General features: G+C 48.3%; 1 protein-coding gene across 2 annotated transcripts; it reads right to left on the bottom strand.

The window, feature by feature from the left end:
• Window positions 1-823: 823 nt before the first annotated feature.
• Window positions 824-18,946, bottom strand: ASXL1 (ASXL transcriptional regulator 1). 2 transcript variants are annotated; one of them, XM_068700980.1, is made up of 12 exons: window positions 18,646-18,942; window positions 14,281-14,363; window positions 11,257-11,365; window positions 10,022-10,142; window positions 9,849-9,946; window positions 9,399-9,492; window positions 8,960-9,112; window positions 8,372-8,535; window positions 8,169-8,265; window positions 7,556-7,661; window positions 6,470-7,085; window positions 824-5,734 (listed from the first exon to the last, which is right to left on the bottom strand). In XM_068700980.1, the coding sequence occupies exons 1-12, from the start codon at window positions 18,703-18,705 to the stop codon at window positions 2,807-2,809; spliced, it is 4,629 nt and encodes a 1,542-aa protein (XP_068557081.1). In that variant the 5' UTR covers window positions 18,706-18,942; the 3' UTR covers window positions 824-2,806. The 2 variants fall into 2 exon arrangements, with proteins under 2 accessions (XP_068557081.1, XP_068557080.1); XM_068700979.1 differs by having other exon boundaries at window positions 9,849-10,142; window positions 18,646-18,946.
• Window positions 18,947-20,267: the final 1,321 nt, after the last annotated feature.

The following is a 20,267-nucleotide window of genomic DNA, read 5'->3' as shown; positions in this document are numbered from 1 at the left end:
CAAACAGCCCGGCATTAATTGCGTGGTGGAGCTGAGAGCAGAGCACGGCCACGGCCGTTTTGCAGCACGACAGAGCCTCGTTACACACCACACTGCTGCACGGATCCGAGCACCCCCAGCAGCCCCACCGCCCGCTGCATGAGATCGCCACCTGCCTTGGGAAGATCCACGCGGTGAGAGCAGAAACGAGGCACGTTAACGGGATCTTTCGTGTTGTTCTTTTTAAAAATGCTTCCTACCTAGAAAAAAAAAAAAAGAGAATGTATCAATAATGTACAGATAGTTTCAAAAAAATCCACCCACAAACAACAGTAGAATTGGTATCCCAATGTTGTGCTTTTGAAAACATTCCCAGATCCATTTACTCAGCAGCTTGTGAGGACAGCAGCACAGCACAGAAGCTGTACAACAGCAGGAGCAGAGGAGGCTCTGCCCGGTGCTGCTGGGGAAGCCCCAGCGCATCGCCTGCAGCCCGGTGCCACGGGGAGGCAGGTGGCTGGGGTCGCTGTCACTGCGGAGGGGCTCGTGCAAACTTGGCTCCAGCAGCATCCCACAGCCACACGGCTTCTGTGTGAGCCTTTCCAGCATCTACTTCCCAAGAGCCACGCAGTGTTTGCAGCAGGTGCACGGTCCTCGGTTATCTGCAAGTGTATAAAAAACAACGTGATGAGGCTGTGACAACAACACTCCCCCCCTCTTTTTAATCATCTGAGCCCAGAAGCTCTGGAGCGCTCCCAGTTAAAAAAAAAAAAAAAAAAAAAAAGCAATATTGCCTTAAAGAGCACAGCGGATGATTTCAGAAAAAGAGGATTGAAACCACAAATGGAGGTTTTACAGAGTGTTTATTTTTCCAATACCACAAGGGACATACATGAGCAGGCCCCCCCCGGAGGGCTCTGCAAACCAGACCGGTTCAATCTGTACACTACAGTGGCCCCAGAGGAGACAGAGCCGGAGAAGCCCAGCTCTGCTCCCGATCTTTGGTAAGCAGGTTTCACACCTCCGCTCCGACCTCACTAACACTGCGTTTCAGCTCATCCCAGGGTGCGCGTGTGCACGCAGGAGTTGGTTCTCGCTCTCCTTCCACAACATGAAGACTGTCAGATGCACTAAAGATAAACCATTTGAGACTAAACTTGTTGCATCCCTCAGGCTTGCATCTCAGTTTAACAAAAAAAAAAAAAAAAAAAAAAAAAAGTGCACGGTGAAGGGAGGTAGGATAGAGCTAGAAAAGATACAAGCAGAAAAAAATAAAAATAACAAATAACCCCCCCACAATTCTTGCTACTGTGTGCTTGAAGAACAGCCGACTTTTGCCCCCGTTGAAGCAATTCACTTTTGGTAATTATTCCGAGGAGGAAGAGAGGAGTTTCTGCTCTCTGCCAGCCGACGGCTGCATGAGGCCGTTCAGCTTTTTGCAGTGCAGCCCCAGCCGAGCGCTGGGAGATGCGGTTACAGCGACAGCTGGCAGCTAGCTCGGAGTGACCAGGAAAGCACACTGAGCTCAGCAAAGCCCCTCGGGTCATCCTCGAGCTTCTACATCACAGTCTACCTGCACAACACAGCACGGAGCCCTGGGCAGAGGAGGAGGCTGTCAGAACCGAGAGTCACCTTTGCATGTCGAGCCTCACGCTAGGTAAGACAGAATACAGTGGCTCTGACTACAGATGCAGATTAATAACTAACACCACTTTAATGCAATACTGCTGTAGAGCCCGAAAATCCAAGGAAAAAAAGAACCCTTTATGTTCTATGTACATTACATCCATTTACAGAGTTGGCCAGTACTGTGTACAACATATAAATACATGATCAAACAGATGCATAGAGGATACTTACAGGAGCCAAATAATTCACTTTATACATCCAAGAATGAAAATATTTTTTTAAAAAAAGGAAAAAAAAATACTGCTTTAAATGTTAGATGATCGTCACACAGATGCACAGCTAGACACTTGCAAGTGGTCAGATGCTGTCACGTTAAGGTCCTCATTGCAGAGCTACAATACAGAGATCGCTGGCCACCTAAACGAGCTTCTAGGAACCTTTGACTTTCCCCACTAACTTGCAGCAACAGCCAGCCAAAAGAGGCAGTCCCAGCAGCTGGTCCAAGAGTTCAGCCAGGCACGCAGTCCCATGCAGACCAGCAGAAGGCATTCGGTTGGCACGTGCCACCTATTTGCTTCTTGCATCCTCTCAGTTAGCTCCATCCAGTACCCGGTCAGCTGCACGCGGCTCCACCTGCAGAGTGCTTCGCTGGTCCCTCCGTCCACCTGCAGCATCCAGAGCCCGTGCAGAACCGTCACCTGCAGAGCAGCTTTCTGCTGGCACTTACTGCACAGTGGTGCTGCCCACACAAACCGAGAATGGAGATGGCAGAAGGGGAGAGTGGAAGACTGTAGGGGCTAACCTAGCGCAGCCCTGAAATAGAAAACACCCTGTTCCAGTTCCTTTGGATGTAAAGATTTCCTCTACAGAGGGTCCACGGATTGCCACAGCAAACTGCCTCCCGGCCAGGTGTTAGCCTCAGCATGTGTACCAGAGCACAATCAGTATTTCCACAAGAGCGTTAAGCAGAAGGATGGCTCCAGTGGGGCGCAGCCCACAGACAGTGGAGTAGTTGTGAGCAAGGAAGGGTTTTTGCGCTGTAGATTTCAGTGGGAAGGCAAGTCAACTTTCCTCACCAAAACAAAGTGTAACAGCATTTCTACTATAAACAGAATAGCATTTTGTGTACAGGTTTTAGGATCAGTCATTATCAAAATACACACACTGAATATACAATTTGTCCCATGGCCATAATTTATTATCTCACCACAAGGCACAATACACAAAGCTTAGAGGGTCCTATACAGTCGTCATGACAAAATGCCCCACAGCCTTTACACATAATCATGGCTTTAAGGCTGCACGAACACTTGAACGATATTTCTTCAACACTGCTGCTATCAGCAAACATCTGCACAGAAAGGGATGTATTATGGTTTGCAGCAAAGTTCGCTTTGTGGGTTAGCTGCATCATGCTTCCAGCAAGACTTCTGGGAAAAGCTGGAGTGTTAGATGAATAATTAAAGCTGGTGGAATTAAGCTGCAGCTTAGAAAGCTTCCCATAAAATGCCTGTTTGATATTGAACTGAGAAGGTATGGAAGAAGGCTCCAAAGGGTGATTGTGTCTTTTCCCTGGTTCCCTTGAAAACTTAAGAAATGGCAGGTCCATAACCAGCGGAACACTTTGCAAGTGCTCAGTCAGCTCCAGAGGGCTTTGTGCTGCTTCCTTCTGCTTCTCTCCACTGTTCTTGGTTGGGCTGTCACATGCCAGCGCGTTCTCGTTTCTTATTTCTCCCATGGTGTTCATGTGCTGCTTTGAAGTCCATTCTTCCCTTACACCTGGCATTCCTTCTCCAGACGCACAGCTCTTGGTCAGAGGAATCTGTTTGCTGGGGGCCAAGGTCCCCATGTCTGAAACTTGATCTGAAGCCCTCGAGTGATGTAGTCTGACACTGGCGTTGCAAGGAAAACCAGAACCAAAGAGCTTTTTGCCTTTAACTCCAATGTAATTTTTACTGGCCGGTGTACTCCCTGTCTGATTTGGACCAAGAGAATTCACATTTGGAGATAAAAACGGAGGCTCTGGAGATGGGTTCAACTTCTCAGGACTTTTATTTGTGATAACATTTGTTAGTGGGTTGCGCTGGGGCACCCGATGGATCTTGGACACTTCCTTTTGCTCTTCAAAGCTACAGGAAGAAAACGTTCTTTCCTGAGGGCTCATCTCTTCATGCTTCTGAGAGGCACTTGCCATATTTACTAGTTGGTCTTGGCAGCTTAAAGCTGAGTCAATTTTGGAATGTTTTTCTGGAATAGACTGATTCTCCATATCCTCTGCTCTAGGCACCGCTGCCCCTGGTCCCCGCTTCTTTTCCTGGGGGTCTACAGATCTCACTGAGTGGAAGTCATCACTCCTGCTTAGGGTGCTTGTCTTCATTTGTACATCTGGAGAAGATTCTTTGCCAAAATAGCAACTGCTACCTCTCTCCACTTGCACGGAGAGGCCTTCTGACTGCTTGTCTGCAGGCGGTTGTGTAACTTCCAGCTTGACACTGGCTTGAGATCCTGGGATGACTTCTTCCAGTGGACGGTTCCCCTTAAGCAGCTGCATCACCAAAGGGTTGTTGGTTTCAACAGAGGATATGGGCCGAGCAGAACCTGACAGCCTCTCGGATTTCGGGGGCAATGGTGCATGCGGCCCCCATCTCTGAGGTGGAGGTGCAGCGCTCGTCTCTGTGACCGAAGGGAAGTCCACAACACAGGCCAGACTATCTGCTTCCACAGGTAACTTCGATCTAACTCTATCACGCCTCTCAGCGTTGCTCTGACAGGAGTCTTTCCTTGCTACCTCCCTGCAGTTGACACTTCTGAAACATATATCCATCTCTATGTTCTCATCAGCTACGTCAGCTTCAAAATCCGAAGCAGTATCTGTTGTCTCACTGTGTGTACTCCGTACTTCATCGTCTCCATTCAGCTTGAACTCTTGAGTCGCTCTCAGTGGCTGACACACATCTTCCGATTCTGTTCTGGGGCACCTCTCTCTAGGCTGCGCAAGTTTTTCAGAGGTATCTATCCTATTCTGAGAAATGAAGTCCTCACATAAAGAGGATTTCACCAGAGACTCTGTATTCTGTTCCTCATTACTTGTTTTGCCATCTCTCTCTTTCTCTGCCTGCAGATGTGTGAACTGATACCGTGCAGGCATTACTTTCTCCACTCCGGCAGTCACTGTTCTGGAGTTATCGCTATCATTTCTCACGCACTGTTCCACAAATGTTTCAGAACCATTACATCTAAATCTAGATATCACTTCTGGCTCACGGCATTCTTTACCACCTGATGACAATTCTGGCAGAAGAGCAGGACAACTGGAGGAATTTTCCTTAACATCAGAATGATAATCCAGCTGTACTGGGGGAGAGCCACCACCTTTGAGTTCTGACGGAATCCCATCTCCTGTAGGGCTGATCACAGCTCCCTGTACCTGAGAACAAGACAAACCGTTTACTGGAGGAACCAAGCATTTCAGCTTTATACTTTGCCTCTCCTCTGATGCAACACAAGCTGGGGTTTCAGTCCTTGCATCACAGGGGAGCTGTTCAGGGCTCTCCTCCCGCCTCTCCAAAGTTGCACTGTCAGACGATGACCCAGTCACAGCATCACAGAACTGCCTTCTAGGTGAGCCATCCACGGGCTGAGCTTCCCCTGAGCTAGTGCCTGCAGCGCGCTCCGGAACGCCGCTTCCCTCACGCTTTGAAGAAAAGGAGTCTTGTGTTGAAGAGGCAAAGGAATCCGCGTTAGCTGCCTGAGCAGCCATCTCAGAGTCAGCCTTTTCTCCATTTAGACGGAGAGACGGCAGTAATTGTGTTCGTTGTAGATCTGACGAACGCTTTCCATGAGTTCTCTTTGATCTCCTGTGCTCTGTGTGGCTGTTGGATTCTCCTCCGCCACCTCCTTCGTCAGTGCTTCTCCCTCCGCCTGGGCCACCCCCACCTCCGATGGCAGCTGTAGCAGCTTCTCGCTGGGCTCGGGCCTGCAGAGCACGGGCTTTAATGTCTGCGAGTGTTCGGGCCCCGCTCCTGCCCCGGCTGGAGGGCTCCGTGTTGGGGATGATCCTGGGGCATATTTGGTAAGCTGGCTGACCTTTAACCACCCAGGGTGGTTTAATACGTGAAAGTTGAATCTGAAAGAAAGAGAAAAGCACTTAGTGCTAAGGCTCGACTATTTTCAGACAGTGAAATGCATTTTATTAACATCTGTTCATCGTAAGTCTTGCTATGAGAATTCAGTATAAAGAGTTAAAATTCCAACTTAAAAACAAACTTTGGCAGAGAAGTAGCATGGCTCCCGTAACCTCTGCTTATGCGCTCTGTCACGCGATACGTAAAGCTCACTTAGCATTAACACTGCTTTACCAGAGCCAGCAGATGAATATGAAACGGGTGGCTTGCTTTCAGAGCTTTAGAAATCAAAATGGTCTCCTTTGCATCAGGATGACTACTCTGAAGCTGGCAAGATGGATGCCTCTAGTTAAAACAGCAAAAGTCAGAAGGAATACTTTTCTGCCCCCAAAGGAAAGGAATTGGGAAACTACACATGATAAAGAACATGAGTTGAAGGTCTCCTCTGCAACAAGTCAGATAGTTTCGGGAAAAGTGATTTCTGTATCCGCAAAAATGCAAACTAACAGTCAAGGTTACCCTGCGCTCTTGTGCAAAGACCTTGGAATGATTTTCCATTCTTTGCCCTTCTAAACAAGATAGCGACCTGTGGTAATCCGAGGTACTTAGCCAGCTCTGCCAATGAAACCCTGCCACTACTTCTGCTATGATGACAACACTTGACATTTCAATAATGCTTTGATGCTAATAAGCATGATAGCCCTGGGATACCAAGCAGCTATAATTCTCTTTCCTACCCGGATGGGTGGGACTTTTGGCTCCTCTTTAGTAGGCTGTGGCTTTTCTGGGTGAACACTTTCAATTGTGTTACGAAAGGACTGACGATCTTCAAGCCGGGGCTTCTTTTCGGGGAAGGATGCAGAGGCAGCCTCCTCAAAGCATTTCCTCTTCTGGTCCTTTGACTCCCGAGCTGAGTTCTCCTGGGGCAAACTAGGAATTCTGCTTGCAGCTGCCGATGATGGATCTTCTGATTTACTGTGCGACTTGGAAGTTTCTGGAGAGAGATGCAGTTCTGAACTCTCTGGATTCAGTACTGCAGTAGAAGTGCTTGTCGGATCATCTTTCTTCAGGTCCATCTCAGGTTTGGTCTCTTTACGAAGAGAGGAATCTGGTCCCACAGAGGCAGTCTCTTTGGAGGCCTCCTTTTGCTCAGATTCACGTAATTTGTACAGGCTCCTCCTGGCTCTGCATCGCAGGTCGGCCCGGGAGCGTTTCTTGAAGTGCCCGTCTCTCTGCCGTGTAGAAGGACCGCGTGGCAATCTTGCTTCTCCTTTAACAGACAGTCCTGTCCTGTTCTCAGCATCTTCTTGCACCAAATTCTGCTCCTGGGATTCTTCTTGGGTCAAGCCCAACCTATAAGGCAAACATAAAAACTAGTTAGAAGCTAAAGCCCATCCTAATTTAAGCATTTCATCTATTATTTATAGCTGTACTGTCACCACCATACATAGTAACATACACATTACAAAGCAGAGACTCATCAAAACCTCATTAAGTCAGTCTGCAATGAGATAACCTGTACATCTGCTATCCCACACTACTGTCACAGGGAACGAGGAAAATCAGAAAATGTAAAGATCTGTGATGGAAAACAAATAGTATTCACTTGTCTCAAAAACAAAATAAACAGGCTATAAAAGTCTGCTCTGACCAAGCCACTTCCACTTAAGGATTCCCCTGAAGCAACAGTCTGAATGATTCACTCCACAACTATATTTTTACAAGGAGTTCATGGTGCATCTTCTCAGGTAACCACAAGCAGAAACACTCGGCTGCCTTCATAAGCATAGATAAAACAGGACAGAGGAGGCAAAATTTATTACCTTTGTCCATAGTAGTCCTCAAAGAACTTCTCCTTCCATTGTTCCACTCTCTTCTCCTTTTCCATCTCCTGCCGAATTCGAACTTGCATTTCATGTGTGAATTCACCTACACGAAAGCAAGATACTGAAATTCAGTTCCAAACAAAATAAATTTTGCAAATGTAACCTTTTTTTTTGTTTTAATAGTATAGTACAGCAGCTCTCTCTCTCTGAAGGACAGATCTTCTGTTATCATGCTGCTCTCCACCCTACTACAGATCTACAAGCCGCCTGCAACTACTTCAGGACAGTCATACAGCCTCAAGCAAATCTGAAAACAAAACAGAACAAATTCTGTTTTACCAGATGTAGGTCACCATTTAACAGAAGATAAGTCTAATGATACTTTACACCTCCACCATTCCATTCTGAAGGTCCCATGGCACCTAAGGAAAACACATCTTTGATTTTAACAACAACAAAAAAAAAAAAAGATAAAAACTGGGGGCAATACAGCCAGATATACAGCCAAACTGGACTAGATTTCCATTTGCTAACGATAAGAGGAAAAACAAAGAAAGCCCACAAAATGATTTCCCATTCTCCAACCACAGAAACAAGCAAACCTACTCACCATCAGCTAGTCTTTCTCTCCAGCTCTGAGCAGCATGGGTGAAAAATTCGTTATTCAGAGCACTGCCACTGAGACGCATCAGCCCATCAGCCCCAACCTAAGAGGACAAAAAACAGGACAAAGAGAAAACATTTGCTTCAGATGTTCCGCAAGCAAGAGGCTACATGGCGAGTGGAAAACACCCAAGTGCTGCACCTCCATACCTGTCTGTCAACTTCTGGAAGGAGGTAAAGAAGCTGCTGCTGGAAGTGCGATGGGAGCGCGTTAAATGTTCTGGAGTTTATCAGAGCTCGCAGGTTTGTATTGACAAGAATGGAACCCGGTGTTTCGAAGTCAATATCCTCACCCCTGTTTCGTTTCATTTGCCCTGTAGTTTAAGGACAGGCAAATAAGATAAACATTATTGTACAAAAATGTTTCAGCATTATGGGCAAAAACCCCACAACACAAACTACTGCAGCAAAACGAGTAGAGACTGTAGTATTCAAGTGTGAAGAACGGCTCTGTCAGCCATGCTAATTAATAGCAAGCACGCATGTGGGATTTTGATATGAGGTCATACTTTTGTCATATTCAGGTACAGTTCTTGATACTGCTTTTCAGACTAGATAAACTTTTCAACAACTGGCTCGCTATGATTCAGAGAGGAAGGTCCAGATGAAGAGCCTTAAGAATGTTGTATGCCCTCCAAAGGAAGAGAACCCTGATGCTCTTTTGTCAGAAATACACAGATTTCAACATTGCCTGCTTTTATGGATGATTTTCTCCTAACTTTAATCAGGAGCACTTACCAGCTGTGGGCTTTCGGATACCTCTCAGTAGCTGTGGCGGATCCCTGTTTATTTCTGTTCTACTGCGCAAGGTGGTGTTGCACAGGGCCAAAGAGCTGCTGCTACTGCTGGATGTGCTACTGCTCTCCCCATCAGCATGCCTTCCTGTGAAGCCTAAAAGCAAAACAATCTCACAAAAACATGCAAAGAACAGCAGAAGCCCAACTTGCAGAGTGGTTTTAGCATACCAAAATTACCTGCTAAGAACAACAGTTTCACTACTACAAGGTTTTGTCCAGTTACCAGCTATTTTGATGGAGATAAACATACACTCAACAGCACAACTCAGTCACATGCAATTGTTAAAGAAGTCCTCAGTCAAACTTACAATTAGGAACTACTGATTAAGAGCTAACTACAGAGCCATTGCAAAAATCACCAAAACAAAAGCAATGCTCACCAGATGCAGACTCCATGTGTGCCCCATTTACTTTCAGTGGTGTTAAAACAACACGTGGCAGCATTACACCGGTCTTTTTCTTTTGTTTGGTTGTCTGTGGTCCAGAAAGAAAACAAGAACAAAACAAAGAAAGACATTACAGAAAGACAGGTTAATCTTCCATGTACCATATTTACCAAATAAAGAACCACCCAGCTCCTAGGTAAATCCTAGGTAAATCTTCACGTGTCAGTCATTAATTACATGTACAAATAGTGGAGTATTCAAAATTACCTCCTTGTATATGATCCCTCCATGTCATAGAAACTCCTTGCCTAAGGAGACATGCCCGTAACTCTCCCCGAGGCACCTGTGCACACCTAGTCCCTGTCATGCTAATCCCAACAGCATGCAGCAATGAAAGCTTCCCTTCGGAGGCTTTGTGCTTCTATTAGCCCCACATTTTCCTACCTGTGAGGCTGTTCTGCTGCTCTCCCTGGCAGTAGAGGATGCCTTGCTCTGAGATTCAGTGGAACAGGAAGCATTAGAGGAGGTTTCATCAAGAGACACTGAAATAGACGGGCACTTGGTCAGACACAGAAGTAGATGCTTGTAACTTACGATTAACGTTATCAGACACTTACCATCATTATCACCACTCACAGTGCTTGCTTCATTGGACTCGCAGCTTTCTGCGTCTGCTGTATCCTCCAGTTCATCCCCTTCTGGCACAGACAGATTTCGAGACCACTGAAGAGCATCCTTCTAAAGGGGCAAACAAAGCTCAGGTGACTACAGTCCTTCCTACAACTACCACTTGAGCCAATGGGAACAGATGGTTTAGTGGATGCAGCTTTTAGTTTAGATTTTTTATCTTCCCTATTTTAATCCCTTTGATGCAGTAAGATATTTTTAAGCATGTTTAGGCTCCTAATGGAAAGAAGTCATCCTAACTATCAGCACGCTTCACAGACACTTCCTAGATGAATAACTCAAATATATCCAAAACATGTAAAGTTAACGTATCATGCTTTTCTGCAAGAAACAAGCAAGCACTTTCTAATGAAAAGAAATATCTCACTCTTACTACTAAAAGAACAAGTATCACCAGAATTATCATCTACTAAGATAGCAAGCTTAGTAGATGCATTTACTACTTGTATAATCAAAGCCATTTCAATTCCATCTGTTTGCAGTAAAGTATGACAAATTAACAAAATTTTCTGACAGCAGGAAAAAAGGATGCAAACAAAATAGCCAAAATACCAGTGCCTATTAAGCTGATATTTATCAGGGAATCCAACAGTACAAAACAATGCAGAAGAAAAGCCTGAGACCAGAAATATTTTCAACATTTATGATTACTGGGACAATAGACTAAAATAAAAAACATTTCAGAGGGACCTTGAGATGTGAGGAAGATGGTGATGCTAACTGTACACAGGATGCAGTGAAACACCATCCACCCAGAGAAAATGAAAATATATTTTCCAATTGAGATTTTACTCGGAGCTACAAGTTCTCAGACCAATGTAATTTATTGGCTGGCCTTGTGGCTGTCGGAAAAGGAGTGAAACAGGACCATTCTGATAATCAGCCACCTGAGTTGAACTCCAAATACTGGAAGAAGAATTTATCTTACTTGAGCAATTCAAGAAATAATAAGGGGTTTAAAATGAATATATCACCTATGGCTGAATATAGCCGAAAGGTACAAACTAAAGTGAAATAATGAATTCCAGACACACTTCCAGAGGATGATCTCACATGCAGCACATTCAGCTCATATGATGCTCAGTAACAGTTTAGCACGCAGCTATGCATTACAAGCAGAGCTTGCACCTTGGCCTTCAACTGAGAGTAGAAACTCAACATTTACCTTGAGTGTGAACAGGCTGATCCGTCCAGGCAGTTTGTAAAAGAGGCCGTCACCTCCCCTTGAATTGGAATGGAGCATGGCATTGAGGCAGGCCAGGGGAGAAGTGCCACTGAAAAAGAGGAAGGCAGGAAAGGGGCTCAGACTATAACTAAAAAAAAAAACAAAACAACAAAAAACACCAGAAGCAGGGGCTGATCAAGAAAACGGCCTGAAAGATCTCTTTGAATTAGCATCATTTATCTGACTTAGGAGAATAAAGATGATACTTATTAACCTTATGGGATAGGCTCTTCAGTCAGAATAGTATTACTGTTTTCCTGTTTGACCTGTAATTAGCCTCAACGCATCACAGTAAAACAATCCGCAGAAAACAGGAAACGCACTGATTTTGAAGTTACTCCTGGTCATTATTTTAGCCCTTTCTAACTTGTATTATTCCTTTTTTGCTTCAAATTTTCAGGACTGGTTTGAATTTATTAAAAACCAGATTTACTCAGCAGCAGAAAAACACAAAGTCAGCAAAAATTATACACATTTCTGAAACGTCTCTCCTAATAGACAGGACTGCACTGGCAGGGTTAGATAGAAAAGGTCTGATGAACTGATTTGTCAAGTCCTCTGTACCAGCCTGGTTTTGCCATTTGTGATTAAAGCAGCCTACGCTCACACTGATGGAACTTCTGGGCATGTGAATCTCATGTTTTCCAATAAGTCACACATGTGCATGCAGAAAGTTACCTGGAAAAGACATTAAAGCAATATTGATTTCAAAATTATTAAAAGTGAAACTGAAAATTGGACTGAGACAAAACATTTCAAAGAAAATCATTCTCAGATTGAAAACTGCACTTAGAACAATTTCTGTTTCCACCCTCAATGCATTTGGTTGTTGGGTGTTTATTCACAAGCCTCAACAACAGAGGAAATTACCCTCGATCATTTTTAGATACTATGAAAAAAAATTTCCAGCCTTCTGGCCTGTTAGTGCTTTCCCTTCTGTATTTAACGGAACACCCAGCAACCCAACCAGACACAGAACATGTTTTCTTAGAATGGCAAAAAAAACCCAAACCCCTCAAACAACAACAACCAAAAAAAACAAACCATACTTTTTCCCCCAAAGAAGAAAAAAACACAAATAGTTAAAACTTTCCCAGGAGGCAGAATCCAGCTCCGGTGTTGGATGCCAACGTCCCAGCTCGTGCACAGGGCACGTAGGACAACCAGGGGCCAGGACCCTTCCGACAGGCTGGCGTTACCCCGGACCAGGACAACACTGCCTTAAATTGATTCAAAGGGAAAACCACATCTTGAGTCGCCAAGCCATTTCCTTCAGGAAATGGAGTTTCAGGAAGGCCTTTTATTCAAGGACCAGGAAAGCCTGCCGCATATTTAGCTAGACAGGATCACTGCCTGCATTCTTTGAACAATTATGCGGTGAAGAAAACAGTCTTTGCTTAAAGCAGAGAATTAATAACGGGAAGAAAACAGACATCCCAAAGGAAAACCACCAGCCTCTAAACAAACGATGTAGCTCGGTGGGGTTTAGCATGATGCATGCTGCGAAGTTGGGTCCTTAGCTACCTGCTGTGCCAGGTCACTTGTCAAAAACAGGGAGAACATCACAATAACTAATGTCTGAGAAAATGGATCTGCTGTTACCTGTAGCACAGGACAGCCTGTGCACACAGGGCTTCAGCTAGCTACCTGCTTGAACAACAGGGCTGATCTAAGAAAGGTGCAGGCTATTGATTAAAACAGATATATTGATTAAAACAAAGATAAAGTTTTCATTAAAAGCCTGCCTCAGGGCTGTGATACCACCACCCGCATCCAAACCACAGAAGATCTACTCAGGATCCCAAGCCACAAGCTTCCAGCAGCTCCAGTACTGATGCAGCAGCACGGTGGCACAGCACCTCACCAAACAATGGTAACTCCCACGCACAACACCTCCACGTGCATCAAAGTTTTTCACTATTCAAACCACCACAGCTGTTTCCTGACTTTGCATACAAACACGGAGCAGAAACAAGATAACGCTTGGAGTTGCTGGGTCCCAGAAGAAATCAGTTTACTTTCTGTAGCTGGTTGAGCACAGGTTCAAAAAAATGCAAACCCAATGGTGGGAAACAGTCTGCAGAATCAAGGCGAGGAGGTAATCACGACTAGAAGAAGTCTGCACATCTGCAGAAGTCAGTCAATAGGCTGTGGATGGAAAAGACTGCTTTTTCTGCCACTGGTCCTCAGTGGCAGAACTCATGCAGAACCTCAAATCCTCATCCTTTCTCTTTTTCTTTTTGGTGGGGGGCCACACAGCACTAACTGAGGCACTTGGACTGTCACGGCTACTTATTTTCTTTGATGTGCCAGACAATCCTTATTTTCTACTGGCTCACAGAAACAGAGGTCCACAGGAACTTAACCAAAGAAAATAATCTCCCACTCCTGTAGCTTCCTAAGTTCCACATCAGTTTTCTTCCAGACTGAGAAGGACATATCTTCTGCACAAATGTCAAGAGCCACAACAGTGTAAGCAGCACTACCACAGTGCTCAAAAATCTGAGCAGAAGCCAGGACAGTAATATAAAACAAAGGAGACTTTTCTGAGTCTCCTACTATATAATGTCTGCTCTGGAAATGAAGCCTCAAAGGAGACAGAACTTAAACTTACTGAACTAGAGCCACCATAGTAGAACGTACCAGGAGCTACTTATGAGAGAAACACGTGAGTGGCAAATACAATACAGGAGTCAGAGCTGCAACAGGCATTTATTTCACAATAGGTGGATGAAGGGGGCTCTGTATGTTATCAAAAAATCCAAGAAAAGCTTCCAGTTATTGTCAAAGAAAAAAAAAAGAATATAAATGTCTGTAATGTAATCTGAAATCACCATGCTGGCAGAGAAAGAAGGAAGAAAAGTGGGCTAGAGATGAGGCAGAATCACACGAAACAAGCCAAGGCTTTGTATGAGGCCTCCTCACCCTCCATGCACAGTTTTAAATGAGATCCCCAATACTAACCTCATTTCCTTTAGTCCTTCAGCCTCTATGACCTGCAGAATCTGTTTTGGGGTCATGGGAGCATCCGAGTAGTTTTCCAGCACCTGGGGAGACAGAAACACCAGGTGTCATCACAGAACTTGCTTCTGTATTCACAGAACTGCTCCATAGAGTTCAGAGACAAAGAAAGTTCTAAGTGGCACAGCATTACCTACAAAAGACATGCTAAAAGTTTCAGGCTACCTCAAGGTGATGCATTACAACAGGCTCACCTTCACTTGGTCCCTAATCAGCTGAAATATGAACACGAAGAAGAAAAAAGCAGCAGAATTCGGCTTTGACCCCGTAACAAGAAAGCCAGTTGGTGCTTTACCAGACTTCGACCTGCATCTGACCACGTTGCTACCACATCCAGCCTTCAACACCGTACAGTGCTTAGAGACCCTCAGTGATGTAAAAGCCCTCCCTGCCACGTACCTTTCCACCTCTCAGCAGAGAATCCAGTACTTTTCTGGAAATAACAGTATCACTGCCCAACGACGTAATTCCAAAGCCTACCTTCCTTGGATTACTGCATTCATTTCAGCTTCGCTCCACCTCCAGAGTCAGAATTCTTGTCAGAGAAGGACAGAACTCAGAAAGGGACTAAGATAACAGCAAAGGATATGGGAAAAATTATGGGTAGACACTAAAAAGATTTGGACTGCTTGCCTTTGAAAGCAAACGAGTAAAGTCAGGTATTAAAAAGGCAATAAAATAAATAACACCTCATCCTTTCATATATCATAGGAAGAGCAGAATTGCCACTTACACATGAAGGATTAAAGAGGCTATTCATTACTTTTAAAGCCTGTGGAACTTACTGCTCCAAAGAATCTAGAAATAAGAATTTCAATGACACAAAAAGAGGACCGGACTTTTCTGTGATAAGAAGATTATCCCCAAAAATCAGGAAACAATGACCAAAAGAAAGCTGCAGTAGATGTAAACCACCACGTTTCTTTGGAAGCAGATAACCCTACAACTCCCTGAGACTCTCTGCCTCCTGTCGAAGCAGACAGGGCTGCTCCCTGAATGCAAGGCACTGCTACAGCAGACCCCTGGGTCTGCTCGAGCGTCAGGACTGCACCACAGGCGTGTGACGTGGCCCGAAACAGCCAAGAAAAGTGGCCACGGGTATTCAGCCTGGAACTTTCTGACCATAATCACAATCTAAATTCCCCAAGTGTAATGGCTACGGTGATGCACAATCCTGATTTTGTTTGTCACCAGGCTTTAGAGGGCTCCACAACACCACACTGGCTTTCAGTTTGACTTGAGTGAGAAGCAGCAGAGGAACCCAAACGCCCCAGTTCTATCAGCAGCATCTAGAACTGAGTCACTGCAGCAACGTGTCAAGGCACAGGGACTGCTGCCTGCCCTGCAGGGCTGTGTGAATGGGACACTCCCAAACAATGCCACGCAGGGGACCACTTGGGTCTCCATCCCATCTCCCAACCTCTGCAAATAAGGAAAAAACAACCTCACGTTACTGTAGAGCTCAGCCACGGGTTTTGATTAAGGAATTTCTTAAATGACATCCGCCCTATATGGATTTTTCAGATGCTTGAAGATCACACGAATAAGTGATGCTAACCTGGGAGGGGAGAACTACAAACCCTGAGATAACACATGGTGAAAACACAAAGTGATGAGCTATACTCAAAGAGTAAACAATTTTAATTCCCTGTCAATATGGCTCCATCACACTTTTTCCTTCACTAATCAGAAAACCTCCGCAGGTTACCATTCTTCTGAGCCTCCCTCGGAATCTGTCACTGCCCATCGCTCCGAGGGGACAGGCTGACAAGGGGAAGCACATCGCTGCAGGGGCAGATGCAAGATCCACAAAAGGGAAGATGCCTGTTCTGAAAAAAAACAAGGAAATTCTTCACAGCTTACAAAACCTCTCTCAAGTGTCAGACACAGCGCAGCCTAAAACTGAGCATGAATGAGCATTTACATAAAGATAAAAGAATCTGCGCTCAGGGGAACAATTTCCAATCAACAGCTATATTAAGTGTACAGACTACTTAACGCAAGCGCTGGGAGAAGATCCTGCCTCGTTAGCCAGCAGAGCCCAGCCTCCAGCAGCCATACCCCAACCCGACCCTGCCCGTGCCGCGTTAATCCTGCAGCACAAGCGACACCGTAACCAACCCACGAGGATTTTCCCCTCCAGGATTTGTAGTACTGAGAGCCAGGGGTTCCTGTGCTGGAGCCTGACATCGCTCCCCCCACGAAATCACCCGTGTTGGAGGTGTTTGGCACTGACAGCACTTGTCCAACAGTTCCGTGGCTCTGGGTGTTCGAACAGATCTTTGAAGGCTTATTTTATGGGATGTGCATGATATTAGCTCTGTAGGAGCAGCAACACTAAAAAGCACTTTTGCCTGTGATTCTCGGAAACACTGAGAGGAATGCAGAATCCAATAGCGTGCGTCAGAAAGGAAAATTAAAAGCATTTTGACAGGGAGCATGTGTAAGCCTAGTGTTAAATAAAGATCTATTTTTAGTGGATTTACAATCAGTCCTGCAAGCTGGAAGTGCAGCTACGCAACTGCAGGTCTCTCTAAGTAGATAATCTAGGAGGAGATGGTTCTATTTCTGGTTCTTCAATGGCTCTAAGATGCTGCTGAGGCTTAGCCATCTCACGCACCTACTGTGATGTGCCCGAGGCTCTAGCCAGAAGAGCAGTAGGTGAGAAGAGCAGTGTTTGTGAAGAGATCCCTTCCCCATCGCTCCACAAGGGTGGGGAGGCACATCAGGAAACGGCTTCTTAGAAACCCAGCAGCATGTGGTGTTCTGGGCAGCCCATAGATAGGGATCTTTCATCCCTCAGAGCTCAGGACATTTGAGCGAGAGGGGATTTGGTACCAGATCACCCAGTGCTGCTCCAGCCACGAGGTCGCTACCCACCAAGCCTCCCAGGGGCGCAGGGTGCGGCCCCGCAGCGCCGGCTTCCCGCACCCAGGCTCTGCAGAGGTTCACTTGCACCCTTTTCCAGTTTTTCAAGCGACGTCACATGGGTCAGAAACATTATCATTTTCACACAAAAGATTATGCAAGTTGCTGGAAGACGGATGCCTGTCTGATTAGGTTTCTCCCTGGCAAGCAGCGAGAACTCACTCGGATATCCAAACCAGTCTCACACAGGAGAGGCACCAAGACCCTATTGTAGGACACGCTCGGTGGACTCACCCATGCCGTCCCCTCCTGATGTCTGTGCTCTCCAAACCGTAACTTTACCAGGTTAAAACATCAGAACAACACTGCCCAACAGACCAAACAAGCCAGCAGAACACCCTCAAGCCCCATAAATCCCTTCCTCCGTAGCGAGCAGGCCTGCATCCTTGCAGAGCAGAGGCTGAGCATCGCTATGGAGCTAACGGCAGCAGGGATGGGATCTCTGCTCGATCCATGCAGCAGCACCTGGGATCTGCAGAGATCCCCCGCAGGGTGCCCTGAGGACAGTGGCTGCTGCCTGGGGACCAAGGCAGCGAGCTGTGGTGCTCAGTGCACACCAGCAGGACAAGAGGAGCTCACTTGTTCATTCACCTTTGCTACCTGTGAGGTGTCCAGGCTGGGTTTGTCGCGTTCCCTTGCTCACAAATTGGGGTCGGGATGGATTCAGCTTAAAGGCTCCACGGGGAGAAGCTGCGGTGGGCAGCAAGGAGCCGCCCCACCGCTGCGGGCACCGCTTGGGAAGTTGGAGGGCTCCATAAACATCCCCAGAACACCAATACCAACCCCAGGGCTCAGCCCAGCTCCCGGCACGGCCGGCCCCAAACTCTCCCCGTGCTGGGATCCCTCTGCCCCTCGGTACCGGGAGCAGCCCCCTTGGTGCTGGCAGCACCCCCGGGGCTCCCCGCAGGCCTCTCCCGGGGGGTCTGCGGGTGCCCAACCGAGCCCCAGAGGGCCTGGAGGAGGCCACCAGCGGCCGGCTCCCACCGTGGGGCGGCTGCGAGCCCCTCGGGCACCCCCCGAGCCCGGGGCCCACCCCAGGAGCCCCCCACGGAGCGCCGCGGCCCGGAGGCGGCCCCGGACCCGGGACATCCCCGGTGTTGGGGAACCCCCCCAACCCCCCCCAAGCCCCTCAGCCCCCCCTCAGCCCCGGGCCATCCCGCTGGGCCCGGGGGGGCCTGGAGGCGGACCCAGGCCCGGGACACCCCCGGTGTTGGCGAAGCCCCCCCAACCCCCGCAGCCCCTCCTAACCCCCCATAGCCCCCCTCAGCCCCCCTCAGCCCCGGGCCGTCCCGGTGGGCCCGGGGGGGTCCTGGAGGCGCTCCCCCGCCCCCCCCCCTCCTCCTCCCGTTCTCCCGGCCCTGCTCCCCCCCCCCCCCTCACCAGGCGGGCGGCCTCGGCCCACGTGCGCTCCTTCTTCCTCCGCTGCTTCATCTCCTTCATCCTCCTCCTCCTCCTCCTCCTCCTCCCTCCCGCGCGGCGCGGACCGTTAGGCGCGGGCGGGCGGGCGGCGGCGGCGGCAGCAACGGGCGGGCGGCGGCGGCGGGGGCGGGGCGGGGCCGAGGTGAGGCGGCCTGGGGGGGGGCAGGGGGGGGGGTTGGGGGCGGGGGCCGGGCCGGGCGGGGCGGCGGGGGCGGCTCCGGGCGCTACGGGAGGAGGCGGCGGCGGCGGCGGCGGCTCGGGCCCGGCATAACAACGGGGTCAAAGGGCTCGGAGCTGAGGGGAGGGGGGGGTGAGGTGAGGGGGGAGGAGGCGGGGCCGAGCCGACGGTGGCCGCGCAGGGACACGGGAGGGGCCCCCCGCGCGCCGCCAGGCTGGGAGGGGAGGGGCCGCGCGCGGAGGGGCTGGGAGCCGTTTGAAGGAAAACAAAGCGCGGGGGGTGCTGGGAGTTGTAGTCCGCGCCACATCACTCATAATGGTGCAGTGCCGCGCGGCGAACTACAACTCCCAGAGGGCCCCGCGCGCGCGGTGCGTGTTATGGCGGGCGGGCCGAGGGCCTCGCCTGGTGGCTGAGGGGCGCTGAGGGCCCGGCCTCGCCTCAGGCCGCGGAACGGGACCGGCACCGGGCACGGCCCCCCCGGGGGCACCGCTGCGGCTCGGGGGCGTTTGGCTCAGCGCCTGGCGGCCCCGCAGCTCGCCCCGAGGCTTCTATAAAGCACGAAATCCCCGCGCCCGGCCGCCCCCCTCACGGCTTAACGGGGGTAACGGGCGCGCTGTGGTGCCCCGGAGCTCTGTGTGGGGTGGCCCGGCGCTGCTGGGCCGAAAAAGTGGTAGAAATAAATACAAAACGTAAAAGTATGGGCAGGGTTCAGCCACCCGAGGGGCGCCTGGGCTCAGTGTGGCTCTGAGGAGCTCCAAGTGCTCTGGGAGCTCTCTGGGAGCTGTGTGACACTGCCGTGCCTGTGAGGAGAACCTCGGGCCTTGGGTTCAAAAAGAATGAGGAATTTAAGAGGTAGTAAGCGCCTGGAGCACTTAGAGTTAAACCCACGGTGAGCAGCTGGCACCAGGGCTCTCCCTTCAGTTCCATTTCAGCCTCCTATGGCTTTTGCAGGTTGAGTTTTCCAATCTGTGTTTTAACAGAACAGAAACAACCCAAAACCTGGTGCATATTAAACGCTGCGGGTAGAAGAGAGGTAGAAGAGTAGATCCGGCTGTACAGGTGCCTCTCTGGAACTTGGCAAGCGCTCCGTGTGCAGTGAAGGCAGGCCTACTACAGCTAAAAAAAAATAAGAGAAGTTTGATCTGATCTGTATAATGCACTGATGTACTCCAAGGTGCTATCACAGAGGTATGCGTGTGTTTTAGAAGAGTCAAGCAGCATGCAAATGTTTTTAAAAAGGTGCTACCCCTATGTTAAGGATTTTAAGAAAGTGTTTTAACTCCTACACTTCAGTGTCATGTGGTGCTTGCTCCTGGGGACAAGGGGCTGCTTTTGCTGCAGGTCACTTTAAAAAAAATAAATAAAAAAAAAATCCCACTCTACAGATCAGAGCAAAGATGAGAAG

The sequence above is a fragment of the Anas acuta genome, chromosome 16, assembly GCF_963932015.1.
Source record: "Anas acuta chromosome 16, bAnaAcu1.1, whole genome shotgun sequence".
NCBI lineage: Eukaryota > Metazoa > Chordata > Aves > Anseriformes > Anatidae > Anas > Anas acuta.
This window is presented reverse-complemented; position numbering and strand designations above follow the sequence as displayed.